The sequence below is a fragment of the Pipistrellus kuhlii genome, unplaced genomic scaffold, assembly GCF_014108245.1.
Source record: "Pipistrellus kuhlii isolate mPipKuh1 unplaced genomic scaffold, mPipKuh1.p scaffold_m20_p_100, whole genome shotgun sequence".
Taxonomy (NCBI): Eukaryota; Metazoa; Chordata; class Mammalia; order Chiroptera; family Vespertilionidae; genus Pipistrellus; species Pipistrellus kuhlii.
This window is the reverse complement of record NW_023425406.1, coordinates 355,268-370,305: the sequence shown is the minus strand read 5'-3', so window position 1 is coordinate 370,305 and position 15,038 is coordinate 355,268. Positions and strand designations below refer to the sequence as shown.

The 15,038-nt window shown below is 61.0% G+C and overlaps 1 protein-coding gene across 1 annotated transcript; it reads right to left on the bottom strand.

The window, feature by feature from the left end:
* Nucleotides 1-3,970: 3,970 nt before the first annotated feature.
* SLC6A8 (solute carrier family 6 member 8) lies at nucleotides 3,971-13,212 on the bottom strand. Its single transcript, XM_036430011.2, has 13 exons — nucleotides 12,285-13,212; nucleotides 10,512-10,643; nucleotides 9,410-9,659; nucleotides 8,821-8,953; nucleotides 7,729-7,863; nucleotides 7,542-7,645; nucleotides 7,326-7,450; nucleotides 6,656-6,768; nucleotides 6,432-6,569; nucleotides 6,251-6,353; nucleotides 6,054-6,154; nucleotides 5,806-5,976; nucleotides 3,971-5,453 (listed from the first exon to the last, which is right to left on the bottom strand). The coding sequence occupies exons 1-13, from the start codon at nucleotides 12,544-12,546 to the stop codon at nucleotides 5,313-5,315; spliced, it is 1,908 nt and encodes a 635-aa protein (XP_036285904.1). The 5' UTR covers nucleotides 12,547-13,212; the 3' UTR covers nucleotides 3,971-5,312.
* Nucleotides 13,213-15,038: the final 1,826 nt, after the last annotated feature.

Genomic DNA, 15,038 nt, shown 5'->3' with positions numbered 1-15,038 from the left:
GGCTGGGAGAGGAGTCTCGCCCTTGGCAGTGACCTATGACTGGACCAGACAGAGCTAGGAGGAGGGGAGGGGCTCTGGATTGGTTGGGTGCAGCTCTGAGAACATAGCAGGGGTGCAAGTTTGGAGAGCCTGCTCCTTCAGCCTGCTGCCCCTCAGAACCCCTTAGGCTGGCTTCTGCAGGTAGCCTCCGTGGAGCAGGGCCTAGTACTTAGGGTCAGCCTGAGGCTGGGGGTGGCTAGGGCTGCCAGCCTGGGGACTGGGCAGGGGACCTGGAGGACAGGTGGGGTGGGTATATTCTTTTGGAATTGGGGGGTTCCCTGAAGATGGTGATGCTGATGACCAGTCTTGTGCTCCCTTCCTCCTTCCCGACCAGGCCCGATGGCTCCCTTTTCTAGTGTCTATTTCTTCCTACTTCTCCCTGGGTGGTGCCTGCTAGGGAGGGGCCCACAGGTGACACCCTCTGGTTGCTATGCCAAGGCTGAAGGCTTGTCCCGCTTTTCCAGGAAGTGTTCCCTGACGACCATGGTCTTTCTGAACTCACCCTTTAAACTTCTAGAGGCCAGAGTCCAACCAGTGTGGCTTTGGGTTCTTTCCTAGTCAGCCCCAGGCGGCCTCTGAGCCCCCTTGGCAACAGGCCCTGGGCTGGGCTGGGCTGGGCTGGGCAGAGCAGAGGAGACTGCCTAGCTGGGGGTGACAGACTCTTAGAGGTGGAAAGCGAGGCACCCACCTAGACTCCAGCTGTGGTATCCAGCCCCTGTGGCTGCTCCTGAGTTATTTTCCTCCAGCAGCCTTCCTCTCTGAGCAGAATTGTCCCCAGCATCCCTGCCTGGCTGGCCCCTGGCTGATCACTTCCTCCCTGCCTTTCACTTAGATTGCCTGTCTCTGTGTCGCAAGTTTCTACCTCAGGGGGGCAGCTTCCTGAGTAAATGGTGCCTGCCCGCAGCTCTCTTGGCCCTAGCCAAGAAGCCTACCCTCTGTCAGTTTCTCTTTTTTTGTGACGTCGATGTTTTCTGAGTCTTTGGTGGTGGTGTGGCAGGTGGCTTAGAGGCCATTTGGCAAGAGGTGACAAAGATCTGAGCCAAGGCATGGCCCCTGTTAGGGAGTGGAGAAGGTAAGGAGTTGGTTCGAGCCTGGGGTGGACCGGGAGTGGAGTGGGCCTGAGGGCGATGATACCAGGCTGGTGGGGAGGAATTGCCAGGGGGCAGGGCCTGGGGCGAGGAGCCTCATCACCCCAGGAGCCAGGCTGGAGATTTGGGAGCTGTCAGCACACAGTTCTGGAAGTTGCAGGCATGGTGAGAGCTGGGGGTTGTAGCGTGGGAGGCGTTAAGAGAAGGTGGGGCAGGGGTTGGGTCTGAAGAGCAGGTTGTCAGGCATTCCATAGGAGCTGGCCCGTTGGGGAGGCGCCTCCCCGTGTGCCAGCACAGACTGTAGAAAGGCCTTCCCAAGCCCTGAGGACCTGCCCCCGTCCAGGATCTTGGTGACCGTCAGAGCATGGCTGATGGCAGCGTCCCAGGCCAGAGCCCTCCCTGGCTGTACAGTTGGGGCTAAAGCCCCTTCTTACTGAGGGGACAATGCCTTGCTATATAAAGAGCCCAGAGAGGAACAAACTGTTACTTTTCTCTGAGGGGCCAGGCTGGCATCCAGAGTGAGCACCAGCCTCATAAATCTTGACTTTCACCCCAGGCTTGCCTCTGCTGATGACTGTGCTTGTCCTGACATTCTCTCCCCCCCCACCCCCCCAGTGCCCATGCCTATCCTGCCCTCCCTCCTGTGGCACTGACTACAGCACCCGGCTCTCACCTAAGGCTGTAAGGCTGAACCCTCTGGTGCTTGAGGCCCTGCCCACAAGGACCTGAATGGGGCCATTGTCTCCAGTTCTTTCCCACCCTTCTTTTAAGTTGTGTTAAAATATATGTAACCTAAAACTTCAATTTTAATCATTAAGATTACACTTCAGTGGCATCAAGGACATCGTTGTGTGTCACTGCCATCCATTCCCAGAACTTTTCATCTTGCAAAACTGAAACTGCTCCATTAAGCACTCACCCCCATCCTCCTCCTCCAGCCGCTGGCACCAAGCAGCCCACTCTTCCGTCTCTGAATCTAACTCCTCTAGCGGCCGCCTAGAATGGAATCATACAGTGTTTGCCTTTTTTGTGTCTGACTCCTTCCATTCAGCATAATGTCCTCAGGTTCATCCATGTTGTAGTGTGTCAGATTTTCCTTTTATAGGCTGAATAATATTCCACTATATGAACAGACCACATTTTGTTCATCTATTCCTGTCAATTGACGCTTGGGTTGTTTCCAGCCCTTCTTTCTTTTTTTGTTAATCCTTACCCGAGGATATTTTTCCACTGATTTTTTTTTAATACATTTTATTGATTTTTTTTACAGAGAGGAAGGGAGAGAGAGAGAGAGCTAGAAACGTCGATGAGAGAGAAACATCGACCAGCTGCCTCTTGCACACCCCCCACCAGGAATGTGCCCGCAACCAATGTACATGCCCTTGACCGGAATTGAACCTGGGATCTTTCAGTCCGCAGACCGACGCTCTACCACTGAGCCAAACCAGCTTCGGCTCCACTGATTTTTTTTAAAGAGAGTGGAAGGGAGGGGGAGAGACAGAAACATCAACATGAGTGAGACACATGACCAGGGCTGGGAATCGAGCTGGTAACCCAGGTATGTGCCCTTGACCGGAATGGAACCCAGGATTCTTCTGTCTGTGGGCCGACGCTCTGTCCACCGAGCCAAACTGGCTAGGGCTCCAGCCCTTCTTTCATAATCTCACTCCGGGCTTTTGCACACCCCGAACCCAAACTTCCGTCTAGGTCTCCATGAGCTTGTCATCAAACCCAGCTAGCTTTCTCAGCCCCTCACCCCCCCCCCCTTTTTTTTTTTTAAAAAATGTTTTTGTTGATTTCAGAGAGGAAGGGGGAGAAAGAGAAACATCAGTGATGAGAGAGAACCATTGATCAGCTGCCTCCTGTATACCCCACACTGGGGATCAACCCCTGACTGCCTGATTCATAGGCAATGCTCAGCCACTGAGCCATGTCGGGGGCGGGGGTGTTCCTCAGACATGTTCCAGGATCAGCTCTGTACTCTTGGGGTCCATCCCACCCACTGACCAGCCTCTCCTCTGCCACCTCTGAGTGTCCCAGGGCCCAAGGGCTCAGTGCTCGGGCCGCCTCTCCCTCTGCACCCACTCCTTGCCGCCCTGGCTGAGCTCATCTAGGCTCAGGGCTTTCCGGGCTGTCTTTATGTGCTGAGAACCTAAGTTTTCTCTTCAGTTCAGACTTTCCAAAGCTTCAGCCTTCTTGTCCAACTGCTTGCTGTCTAGAGGTCTCTAGTCAGATGCTACCACCATCCCCTTCAAACCTCATCTCCCTGGCACATGGCCTGGCAGTGCCACCCTTCACAGTGCTCACTCTCAATTTCTTGAGGCCTTCTTGACTCCTCTCAACCCTGCATCCTGGTGGTCCACAAGCCCTGTTTCCTGTCTTACAAACTGGTCTCTGATCCACACTTCTCCCCTCCACTGCTGGTATCCTGGTCCAGTGATCGCCACCTTTCCTGGCCTCTGCTGCAACCTCACCTCTCCACCTCGCCTACCCCTTGCCGCCTGCATCTTGGGGAGTCATGTGTTCAGTGTGGCATTTGGGCAACCTTTGGAAAATCTACACCCGTGACTTCCCACCCACTGTCCGTGACCTCACACCCACTTGCCGTGCTTGGTGTGTGCCTCTGTCTCATACTATTATCCTTTCTCCCCAAGTGTGTCAGCTCCTCGGGGGAAAGGCTTTCTGCTAGTTTCCTTTCCTGCTCTAGTCCCAGTTCCTGGAACAGTCGGGTATCGAGACCCCCAGAACAAATACTTTGCCAAGGAAACAGCTCGAGGTGGGGAGGCCTCCCCTGTACCTCCAGTCCCACCCCCATGGTCCAGACAAGCAGAACAGGAGCCAGCTTTGGAAAATGACATGTTTTTATTGCTATGTTTGCAGTGGCTTTTAGCACAGTAAGAATGTCCCCGCTGGCCCCCCGCCCTCGCCTAGTCCCTCCCCTAGTCCCTCCCCTCCAGTTGAAGTCAGGGTATAGGGGAAGTCTTTCTAGGGTCCACTCGGCTGTCCCGGGATTAGATATGACACGGACGTGGGTTAAGTAAAGCTGCTACGTGGAAGACTTGAGACGTGAAAAGTGCATCAGCTTTAAGCTCGCAGGCGGGAGCCAAGCCTGGATCTCTTCCCTGGCTGGTGCCCACCTCAGATCCCTGCAGTCTGCCCAGCCCAGCCCAGGGGGCAGGGTGTGGTAAGGTTGAGCATGCCAGGTGAGCAGCCCCGTTCCTGGGACAGAACACCACACCTCCTCACCCCCACAACTTGTGGGCAGAGGAGCATGGTGGGGACACCCCTCGAGGCCCCTGCTGTGCACTTTTCCACCTCCGCCTGGGGCCGGGGACCGCACATGCATACCCACACGACAGACTCGCACAGCTTGAAGCTCTTGTTTTGCCTATGAAAATTAGATCTATAAATTCATACTCCTTGGCTGGGGCAGAGGAATTAAGGAGGGGCTGAAAGGACAGGGAGTGGCAAGGAGAGGGACCTCGGGGCTGTTTTCTCTTTAGAAATATACAAGCAGAAATCTCTCTCCTCAAGTGTTTATAAAATGTGCAAAATACAAGCCTCATTTGCCCACAGGCACAGTGTACACCTGGTTTTCCCCTTTGCTAAGAGATGGAGATCTATATGTGCCCTACATACTCACGCACACATACACTCATACACAAGCTCACACAATTGATATTGGTGGCAATTGGCGCAGGAACCAGAAGGTCCCATTGCTGGCTGGCTCTCGAAGCTTCTAGATTAGGGGTGGGGAGAGGGGTCTAGCCCAGTTGAAATACTCACTGTGGTTCCGCTGCCCCTCTCTCTCCTCCCTCCCCTTTCCTGTTCTTTCCCTAAGCTGCCACCGCTGCCTCTGGGGTGAGGAGCCACCCATGGGTGTGTTGGACAGGCAGCAGGCACTAAGGGGAGGGCAGGCGGCAGGGCCTGGGAAGCAGCGTGGGCACCAGCTTGGTTGGTGGGGGGAGGCATCTATTTTTGGTGGGTTGTGGTATTTTTGGCATTTTATTATTAAAAATGGAAAAAGTTATTTTAGTCACAAGCACTCATAGTGCTTCCTCCCCTCCCCCCCAGGCAGACCCCAAAAGTGTCAGGGAAAGGCAAGCCCCCTGGAGGGGTTGGAGGCGCTAAAGCAGGGGCTGCTATGGCTACAAGAGGGAGAGCTGGCACTGGGGGCCGGCCCTGTCACATGACGCTCTCTACCACCACCACCTTGCTGCTCTCAGCCACTGGGGTCAGGGTGGTCAGGCCCCTGACCTCCAAGTCCTGAGCTCTGTACTCCAAGTGGTGGAGGCCCCAGATGGGCTGCGTCAGGTGCTGCCAGCGCTGCAGGAGAAAGGGACATGGTGAGCCCCTGGGGAGGGACACCTGCTTGTCCTTGGCCTCTTTCCACCACCACCACCTGCCACCAACTCAGGGCCCAGGGCTGCTCCTCCCGGGACACTGACCAGGCGCTACTCCCTGCACCCGGGAGACAGGGTTGTGTGGCCGAGAACGGAAGCTAGGGACAGGCCGCCTCCCCCTGCCACGACCCTGCTAGCCAGTGTCCCTCTCATCCAGCTGGCCCAGAGGCTTCTGGGACAGTGACCCATCCTGGGGGTCGGGGGCAGGGGCACAGATAATCTGGGGGTAAGGATTTGACCCAAACAGAAGGGAGGGGCGGTGTTGAGGAACTGACCTCAGACATGGTCCCCTTGGCCGTGAGGAGGCGGCCCAGCACGTGGAGGGGCACACACAGCATGGAGGAGAGCGCCAGGCCCCAGCCCATGGCCTCGCCCCACCACGGGTACACATAGGTGTTGTTGTAGACCAGTGGCTCGGAGTACACAGCGTTGAAGATAAAGATGCCCTGTGGAGAGAGTCTGCAATTAGCCAGTGGGGCCTGGGGTACCCTGCCCCACCCAGTCCAGCCTTCCTGGCCCTTACCATGCAGACCAGCGGGGTGAAGAAGGACCAGCACCATTTCATCCAGGGGCAAGGCCGGTACCCGATCATGCAGGCCACGTCATCCATGAAGCGGTCAGCTCCTGGGGTGGGGGAAGGTGAGGTGGGACAGCTAGAGCTGTAGACCCACCATGCCTGCTCCATGCCACAGCCCCTCCTGCCCCTCGGCCCAGACCTACCGTATACCCAGGCAACCACCACGCACTCCCAGAAGGCCTGCCAGAGCAGGGTCGTGCCACTGGCCGAGTAGTAGTCAAACAGCTGGAAGACGTACATCCCACCCTGGGGACAGAGCCAGGTCAGGGCAGGTGGCAGATGGCAGCCAGCGGACAGAGGCAACCCTTACCCTGCCCCACTCACATCAGTCACCATGGAGAGGTCAATGACAAAGCAGAGAGCACAGCAGAGGGCCACGGAGATCTCCCTTTGGAAACGGAAGTAGTAGGAGGGCGGGAGGAGGTCCAGCAGGCCTGTGATGAAGCCTTCCACACCTACAAACTGTGGCCAGGTGCTCAGGCCACGGCCCTTGCCCACCTGCCAGCCCCTCCCCCTCCAACCCCCTCTGTCCTGTCCCCCCTGCAAACCTGGCTGTCAAGGCCCAGCAGCAGCAGCATGAAGAAGAACAGGGCAGCCCAGAGCGGGGCCACGGGCATCAGCGTGACGGCCCGGGGGTAAGCGATGAAGGCCAGGCCAGGCCCTAAGAGGGAAAGAGGCAGGATGTAGATACCTGTGGGTTATGCCCACTTCCTGTCCCCCACCCCTGCTCCATGATATCAAGACTGCAGACACCAGGGCCCCCTAGGGCCAAGGGCCTTTCCCCTCATGTCAAGGGACTGCTGAGTGGCTTGAGCCCTCTGTGGGTGTGCCACCCAGCGGCTAGAAGGCTCCTGGGGGCCCTCGGCAGACCGCCCATAGGAGGGGGGGGTATCTGGTTTGGGCTTCTGGTTACCTTTGACCCGGGAAATGCCTCCCTTTCCCTCTGCAACACTGGCAAATATGAGACCATACCCAGAGGCCCCCAGGGATGGATGGCCCGGAGCTCAAGGCTCCAGGTGGCCAGGCCCAGTAAGCTGACTGGAACAGCTGTGCCTTGCAGTTGCTCATCCAGGCCTGCCCAGAGCAATGTGACGACGTTTAAAAAAATTATTAAAATTTTCTCAGAATGTAGATCTGTATGTGCGTTCATGCACACAGTAGGTATGTTAGGACAACAGCCTCTGTTCCAGAGGCCAGGCTGGGGCCTGAGGTCTTTACCTGACTCTGCCACCTTGGAGATGTGCACGCCTTGCTCCGCAGCCATGAAACCCAGGATGGAGAAGACCACGAAGCCAGCGAAGAAGCTGGTCCCGCTGTTGATGAGTGCAAGGATGATGGCGTCCCTGGGGATACACGGGACCACAGGAGCTGGTTAGGCTGCCTGCTTGCTGCCCATGGGCAGGCAGGGGAGGGGAGCGGGGCAGAGTGCCTTACTTATAGCAGTTGTTGTTGAATCGATTGTAGCTGCCGAGGGCCGTGAGGGCCCCTAGGCCAATGGCATAAGAGAAAAAAATCTGGGTCCCGGCATCTATCCATACCTAAACACGGGCCAAGGCAGAGTAGGTGTGAGGGGCCCTGTTGGGCTGGCCCCCTGGCCTCCCTCCCACCCCCTCTACCTCACCTGAGGGGACCCCAGCTTCGACCAGTCAGGCTTGAGATAGTAGATGATGCCATCCAAGGCGCCAGGCAGCAGCACTCCACGTACCAGCAGCACCACGAGGACCACGTAGGGGAACGTAGCGGTGAAGTACACGATCTGGGGGGCCATGCTGCTCAGAGGGGCCCGGCAGCACCCACTGCCCCCTCAGAGGCCCCCCGGCCTGAGCTGGGCAGGCCACAGTCCCCCACCGCTGGACAGTGTGTTCAGAGGTGAGGAATGAGGCCAGCCGGCAGCCCCCCCTTAACTCCCCAGAGCCATGGCTCCTTCCAAAGGAAGCCAGGTGCTTGGCTGGGCATGAGCAGCCCCATGGCAAGCGCAGGTTGGCCGCAGAGGGAGGGGAGAGGCAGGGCCCTCCCCAGGCAGGGCGTGGGACAGCAGCCTGGAGGCAGGTCCAGGTCCTCCTCTGCAGAGAGGCAGGGTCCTCGGTAGCTGAGATTAGAAGTGGGCCAGCCAGAGACGGGTAAGAGGGAGACAGACGGCAAAGGCTCTGCCTTCCATCCAAGTCGGACCGCCAGCTCGGGAAGCGGCTGCTCTTCAGACCCTGCTGGGGAACGAGCCAGCCCTCCAGGGACCTGGCCATGTCCCACAGCCCTCGGCACACTGTCTTATTATGTGCCTGTTCACACATTTGTCTCCCGAACTGACAGCAAGCTTCTGGGGAAGGCATGTGTCTAGACTCGACCCTAGGCCAGACAGGCAGGCAAGAGAGCCTTACAGCAGGTCCACCCAGACTATCCAGAGAGACTCAGGTGGTGAGTGAGGAACGGAGAGGAACGAGGAAGGAGGGAGGGGACGGGGATGCCCGACACAGGGGAAGGACAGCTGCTGCCTGGGCTTCTCCCCCTCAAGGGGGAAGGCTGCTAGACCTGGATTTGGGGTGGGGTTGGGATCACGTGGCCTGGACTGAAGTACCTGCCCCCTTCTCAGGCCTAGGCCCTGGCTCAGTCACCTCTTGTTTCAACAGTGGTTCCTGGCAGAGACACTTCCCCCCCCCAGGCAGTGCCGCACCCCAGCCCTGCCATCACCCCCAGCCCTGCCCGCCTCCAGCTGTACCTTTCCTGTGGACTTGACCCCCTTCCAGACACAGAAGTAGACCAGCACCCAGCAGGCCAGCAGACACAGGGTCACCTCCCAGTTGAGGGCACCTGGCACCTCCAGTCCCCTGGAGAGCCGCAAGACTTTGTTCCTGGGGAGGCAGAGCCCACGAGGGCCGTGTGAGCAGAGGGCAGAGCCGCTGGGAGCTGTCCCGGGGCTGGTGCTCCCGCTCCCGCAGCCCTTGTGTCCAGCTGGTCCCTCCCGAGCACCCGGGTGGGGCCCGGACCCAAGCCTGTCACGTGAAGACAACGCAGGGTGTGTGCCCGGAGGCCGGGGGCCCCTGGTCAGGGGTGGGGGGTGGCTACCCAGCACACACAGCGGTACTTCCCCCTCCCGTCAGGCACCACGGAGTGACAGCACCCCGAGTGAGACATGGTGCTGAAAAACAAGGTCCATCCGGCCCGGCTCCCGCAGGGACTGGCCTGGGGGCCCCCAAGGGCAGGCTGGGAATCCCCCCGGGGCTTGGCCCCACCCAACCCACGCAGATCGGCATGTGGAGCCCAGAGAGAGGCGAGGGCTGGGCCTGGTCCAGAGGCACCTGACTTACTCCCAGAACTCGATGACGGGGGACCGGCGGTCAGCAAGCTGGTCACATGTGAGGTTGGCCAGGCTGGCATTGGCACAGTCTTCATGGTGGAAGATCTCCACACAGTCGGGAGTGTTCCAGGTATGGCCACACGTGGCCCAGGGCAGCGTGGTGGTGAAGGACTTCACCAGGTAGTAAAAGCCCCAGGCCAGCACCATGATGTAGTAGGTGTTGCAATAGAAGACGATCACCATTGAGGCGTAGCCCAGGCCTAGGAGGAGGGCGGCTTCTGTGCAGGCTTCCCACCATCAACTAACATCCTGACATCCTGCTCCCTGCGTCCACCCTCCACCCCCTCCCCATCTTCCATCCCATTACGCCCTTCTCTGTCATGCTCCAGACAGAGCCCCGTGGACACTCCCTTGCGTAAGAGTCCCAATGCTGGGCTAGCTCCCCAGTCTGTCCCTGGCCCCAAAGGCCCTGCTCCTTGCCTCACCTGCATTCTCCCCAGACCTCTGCTCCTGCCCCATCTGCGCATTAAGTCCTGTTGATTTCCTAGCCTCACACACCTGCCTCTTCTCTTGGGCCTCACTGTCTCCACCTGCTTTCCCCCCCACCCCCACCCTGCCTGCCATGGCCTACAGTACTGAGCAACTTGCAGGGGGTGGGGGGAGGGCTTTGCTAGACCTGGATTTTGAGGGTGACTAGCTCGCACACCCTCTCCTCTCAGCAGGCAGTCACAGCTAGTCACTTCACCTGTCTGTGTCCCAGCTTCCTCAAAGACAGCAAGAGTGAAACCTACCTGCTAGGGCCTAGAGAGATGATGGGGACACTGCCACCCACGCACAGAAGGGGCTATGAGGTGGCCTTTGCCATGATTAGTTCCTCCATTCAGACCCTGACCTTTCAGTGGCTCCCATCCACCCCTTAGCCTGCCCAAGGTCACAGAGTGGTCTGCATGGCGTCCAGCTTTCCCTCAACTTAGGGAGGTCATCAATGGGCCCCAGGTCTGGTGCTCAGACAGGATGCCATTTCTCAAGTGGGTGCCAGCCTTGTTCCAGCGGTGGGATAGGGAAAGAGTCACCGAGGGAGAGGGCAGAGGGGCTGGCCCAGGGCCGCTCACCTTTGAACAGGGGGCAGATGTTCCAGACATTGATGCTGCCGGCCTTCATGAACTGGCCCAGCGAGATCTCCAAGAAGAAAATGGGGATTCCTCCAATCAGGGCGATCAGGATGTAGGGAATAAGGAACACACCTGAGGGAGGACACACAGGCCAGGGGCTAACACCGAACTCTGTGACCAGGCTGTGCAGGCTTTCGGCCAGTCCAGCTTCCAGCTGCCCTGGGAGCCAGGGGGAAGCCCCAGCTCCGGGCTCCACCACAGCCCCGTCATAACTTCCCACTGGTGAATCAGTGTAGCGGGTGGCCACTGACTCAGAGGCCCCAGGTGAACAGTCCTGGGGGTGGGGGGGTTATAGCTTCCTGGACTGAGAGGGTGCCCTAAGCCTATAAGGCTTCTGCCTCTGTGGTCACCAAGGGCAACCTAATGGTTACGGAGGACGCATGTGCTTGCACACATAAGCCATCCCTCGTGTCACAGTTCCCTGTTTGCCAGGCGGTACAGGAAGGAAAGGCGGCGAGGGCATGTTCGTGCCTGTGTGTGTGTGCGCCATGGCTGGCACTCAAGCCTGGGGGCCTGCCTGACTTGGGTGAGGGCAGGGAGCTCTGCCTTCCCTGTACCCACACACTGGCTTACAAGTGGGCAGGTCCAGGGAAGACAATGGGCGGGTGGCAATCCTCTGCCAGGGTGTGTGTGTGTGTGTGTAGGGGTGTCTGAAAATGTCAGTGAGCAAGGACAGAGGGAGACATCGTGGGGGAGGCCACCTGGCTCTGGAGGCAGCATGAAGGGCAGGGTCAGAGACTCCAGGCCAGGGGTGGGGGCGCGGGGAGCTGGGCCCCAGGAGCCGCTGGGCACTCCCTCCTGCACAGGCCCCCTACCCTTGGCCTTGGCCTTGGCCCTGGCCCAGCTCTCTCCACTCTTCCGAAGCCGGGCTTCACTGCAGCTTGCCTGACTCTTCGTTCCAGCATCCTTCCTGTGTGTGACCTTGGGCAAAGGCCTTCGTTCTCCTAGGCCTCAGTTTCCCACCCATCACAGGGTCACTGTGGCTCCCCACCAAGCCCGATGCTGCTTAGCAGTCGCAGGACATGCGTGCCCACCACTGTTGCTAAGCTGGGCCGGGGCGGGCGAGCAGGCATGGGGTGTGCATGCAGTGTGTCCAGCGGCGGCGCCAGGCAGCCCAGGCCGCAGGCTTCCCATGCCTGGCTCAGGCACCCAGTGTTCCAGGCCCAGTCTAGAGGGGAGGGTGGCGAGGGGAGGGTTGGGAAGAGAGGGGCAGAGAAGAGAGGAGAAGGGAAAGGAAGGGAAGGGAGGGGAAGGGAGGGGAGGGAAAAAGATGGAAGGGGGAGGGACAGAGTGGCTCATTGTGTATGTGTGTGTTCGTGTGTGCACACGTGGGGGGCCCGCACAATGTGCCACTTGTGTGCCTGGCCAGTGGAGGCAGCCAGGGCTCCTCACCTCTGGGAGCCCCCCCTGGGGCAGGCCTCGCCTTCCCACCTCGGCGGCCAATCCCTGAACGCAAGGAGTACGAGGGCAGCCCCACAGCTTGGGCCAGAGGCGCGCCAGCCCCCTCCCCCCACACGCTGCCAGGCACATGACCCGCCAGGGGGTGGACGCTGCCAGGCTCGGCCACCGAATGGCATCAGCCGGCGAGGGGCGGCCCCTGGCCCCCAACTGCCTCAGGGGCCCTCCCCACCCTCTGGACTTCGCCCGTGCGCCCCGAAGGGGCGGGTGGCGGGCGGGGGAGGGTTGGTGGCGCGAAGGAGCGGGGGCGCTCACCTCCGCCGTTCTTGTAGCACAGGTAGGGGAAGCGCCACACGTTGCCCAGGCCCACGGCGAAGCCCACGCACGACATGATGAAGTCCATCTGGCGGGTCCAGGTCTCACGCGGAGGTACGGCGAGGCGGCCGCCAGGCGCCCCCAGGCCGGCGGGGCCATCGCCCTTGGCCGGGGCCCCGTCGGGCACGGGCGCGATCAGCGGACCCTTCTTGTCGTCTCCGGACACGCTGTAGATGCCGTTCTCGGCGTTCTTCTTCGCCATGGTCCCGGCGGGTGGCGCGGCCGGGCCGGGGGACGGGTGGCGGGGGGCACCGGCGGCTTGGGGGCCCCGAAGGCGCGGGCCGGCCGGGGGCGGCCGGGCCGGAGTCGGGGCGGCGGGCGGGCGGGCGGCGGGGGGGGTGCGGGGGGACGGTCGGCGCGGTCAGAAGCAGTCCACGAAGCACTTGAAAGTGAGCCTGAAGAATCTCATGTGTGTCGGGGGCCCGGGGGCGCGCGGGCGGCGGCGGGGCCGGCCGGGCGGCGGCGGCGGCTCCCGAGGCTCCTGCCCGCGGTTCGGGCGGCGGTGGCGACTCCGGAGGCTGGTGCCCGCGCGCGATCCGGGCGGCGGCGGCGGCGGCGGCTCGCCCGGCCCGAGGCTCAGCCTAGCGGGGCACGGGCGGCATCGGGCGCCCACTGTCCGCAAGCTGCGGCCGGAGCATGGGCTTGCGGCCCGCGCCCCCCGCCCCAGCCCGGGCCCGCACGGCTGTCTGGCTCGCCCGCGGCTCCTTCTCCGGCGGCTCCGGCTCAGGCTCCGGCGGCGGCGGCGGCGGCGCGGGCGCACTCGCCCCTCCTTCCCGGCGGCGGCGGCTCCAGCCGCTCTCCGGGCCGCGGTGGGTTCAGTGACTCTCCACCACGCTCCGACTGTCCCTCTCCTCGCCCTGACCGGCTGCTGCTTAAGAACCGACTCCGGGGTGATGTCACTGTCGCCCCACCCCCCACGGCTGGGCTGCTCCCCCTCCCCCTCCTCCGTCCCTCCCTCCCGCCCTCCCCGTCACTCCGCCCACCTCCTCCCGCCCTCCTCCCGAGGAGGAGACGCGGCTCCAGCGGGAGGCAGGATGGCTGCTACCTGAAGCACCGGCAGCACCTCCTCCGGGGGCCCCCCGCCCCCGTTCCCGGGTTTACCTGGGCCTACCCCTGCCCAGATGGCCACTCCCAACCTGCCCTTCCGGGTGCTGGGAGAGCCGCTTCCCTGGCTGCCCTCCAGCCATCCTTATCCTCCTTTCTCCTTCTCCCCCTCCTTTCTCCTTCTCTCTGACTCCCATCCGGGGGCTGGGGCGGTGTTGGGTACCAGCGGGGATGCGGGGTGCTTGGGATGGGGAGGTCTGCCTCCAGGTGTGCTGTGGGGGCTTTGTCACGGGCCCCACCCCCTCCTCCTGGCATCAGCCCTTCCCAAGGAGTGCAGCCCTGGAAGCCAGAGTTCCAGGTTCCAGTGCTTGGGGTGACAGGTCTCTAGGAGTCTTTTAAGGGGACACGGGGAGCCCATCTGGCTGAGGTGCAAAGCTACATTTTGTCACCAAGGTGGTAGGGACCCCTCCTGCCCCCATCCCTGCGGGAGACTCAGGTAGGAATCCGGGAAGGCTGCCCCCTGGTGCTAGTGAGTGCACAGACCCCCCCCCCCCCAGAGGCCTCAGTTGGGGGTTCCCAGCTCCCCACTCTTGACACGCCTCTCCCCCGGGGACCCAGCCTCGAGCCTCCCAGGCAAGAGCAAGGTTGTACTCTCTGGTAGCAGCTGAGCAGCCTGTTTGGAATTTTCGGGGCCAAGAGCAGTCATGGGGTGAGGAAGAAGGGGTCACTGTCCTGGTCGGGTATGTGAAGTGTCCTCCCCCACCTACCCTCCGCAAGTCCCGGGCTCACTGTGGTCCCCAGATGGCTCATCCCATTAAGCTAAACCCTCAGCCATCCGGTGGCTTTAAGAAGTAAAGCAGTTCCGGCTGGAGCCAGATTGAGCCTGCTAGGTGAGGGAGGGGCAGCATCTCCACCCAGACTGGCTGGAGGAGCCCCAAGTGGCAGGTGGGGGAGATGGGAGGGATTGAGGGGGGGCTTGGAGACCCTCGAGCTGTTAGGGTCGCTCTGTTCATCAGAAGACCCCAACTGGAGCCTCCGCTGGCCCAGCCTGGGTCTGAAGCTGGCTTGGAGATAAAGAGGCGATAGGGAAGTAGATGACCCCTAGATGGCCTGGGGAAGCTGACCCTGTAGTGAGGGCTGCTTCAGTGGGGGGCGAGGGAGGAGGCCAGACAGTGCCTGGAGAAGCAGGGGGAAGTGGGGCCGCGTCTGCGTGCAGGCAACTCAAGATCACGCTCGTCCAAGGAGCTGGTGGAAAGAGAAAGCCGTGGCTGGAGAAGGACGTGAGCAAGCCCATGTTGCTTTGGGGAAGTGGCCACAGCTTCCGGGAGGGCGAGGGCGCCAGGGTGAAAAGAGCAAGGCGGAGCAGCCTGAGTAGGACTGAGGGAGCCAAGGGTGGGGCCCTCCATCGCTCTGCTGGGACAGGAGGCAGGTTCCAAGGCTGGCGGCGGGACCTTGAGGGAGTAGCCACCTGCGGCTGCCGCTGCGTCTGTGGGGTCAGAGGCTGAGAGGGAGGTGGCTGGGCCGGAGTGACTGCTGACTACGGGCTTGTGTGAGCTCGGGGACTCCTGTGGCCGAGGCTCTCACTGCTTCAGGGATTGCTGCCTGCAAAGGGTGTCTCCATATATGACTCGTTTAAAAAACAAGAAATGA

Coding starts and splice junctions, on each gene's coding strand:
- SLC6A8 (XM_036430011.2), bottom strand. CDS start 12,546: ATGGCGAAGAAGAACGCCGAGAACGGCATCTACAGCGTGTCCGGAGAC. Junction 9,660..10,511: donor CATCTGCCCCCTGTTCAAAG/GTGAGCGGCCCT, acceptor CCCTCCTCCTAG/GCCTGGGCTACGCCTCAATG. Junction 6,570..6,655: donor TGCTGGGCCTTGACAGCCAG/GTTTGCAGGGGG, acceptor ACCTGGCCACAG/TTTGTAGGTGTGGAAGGCTT.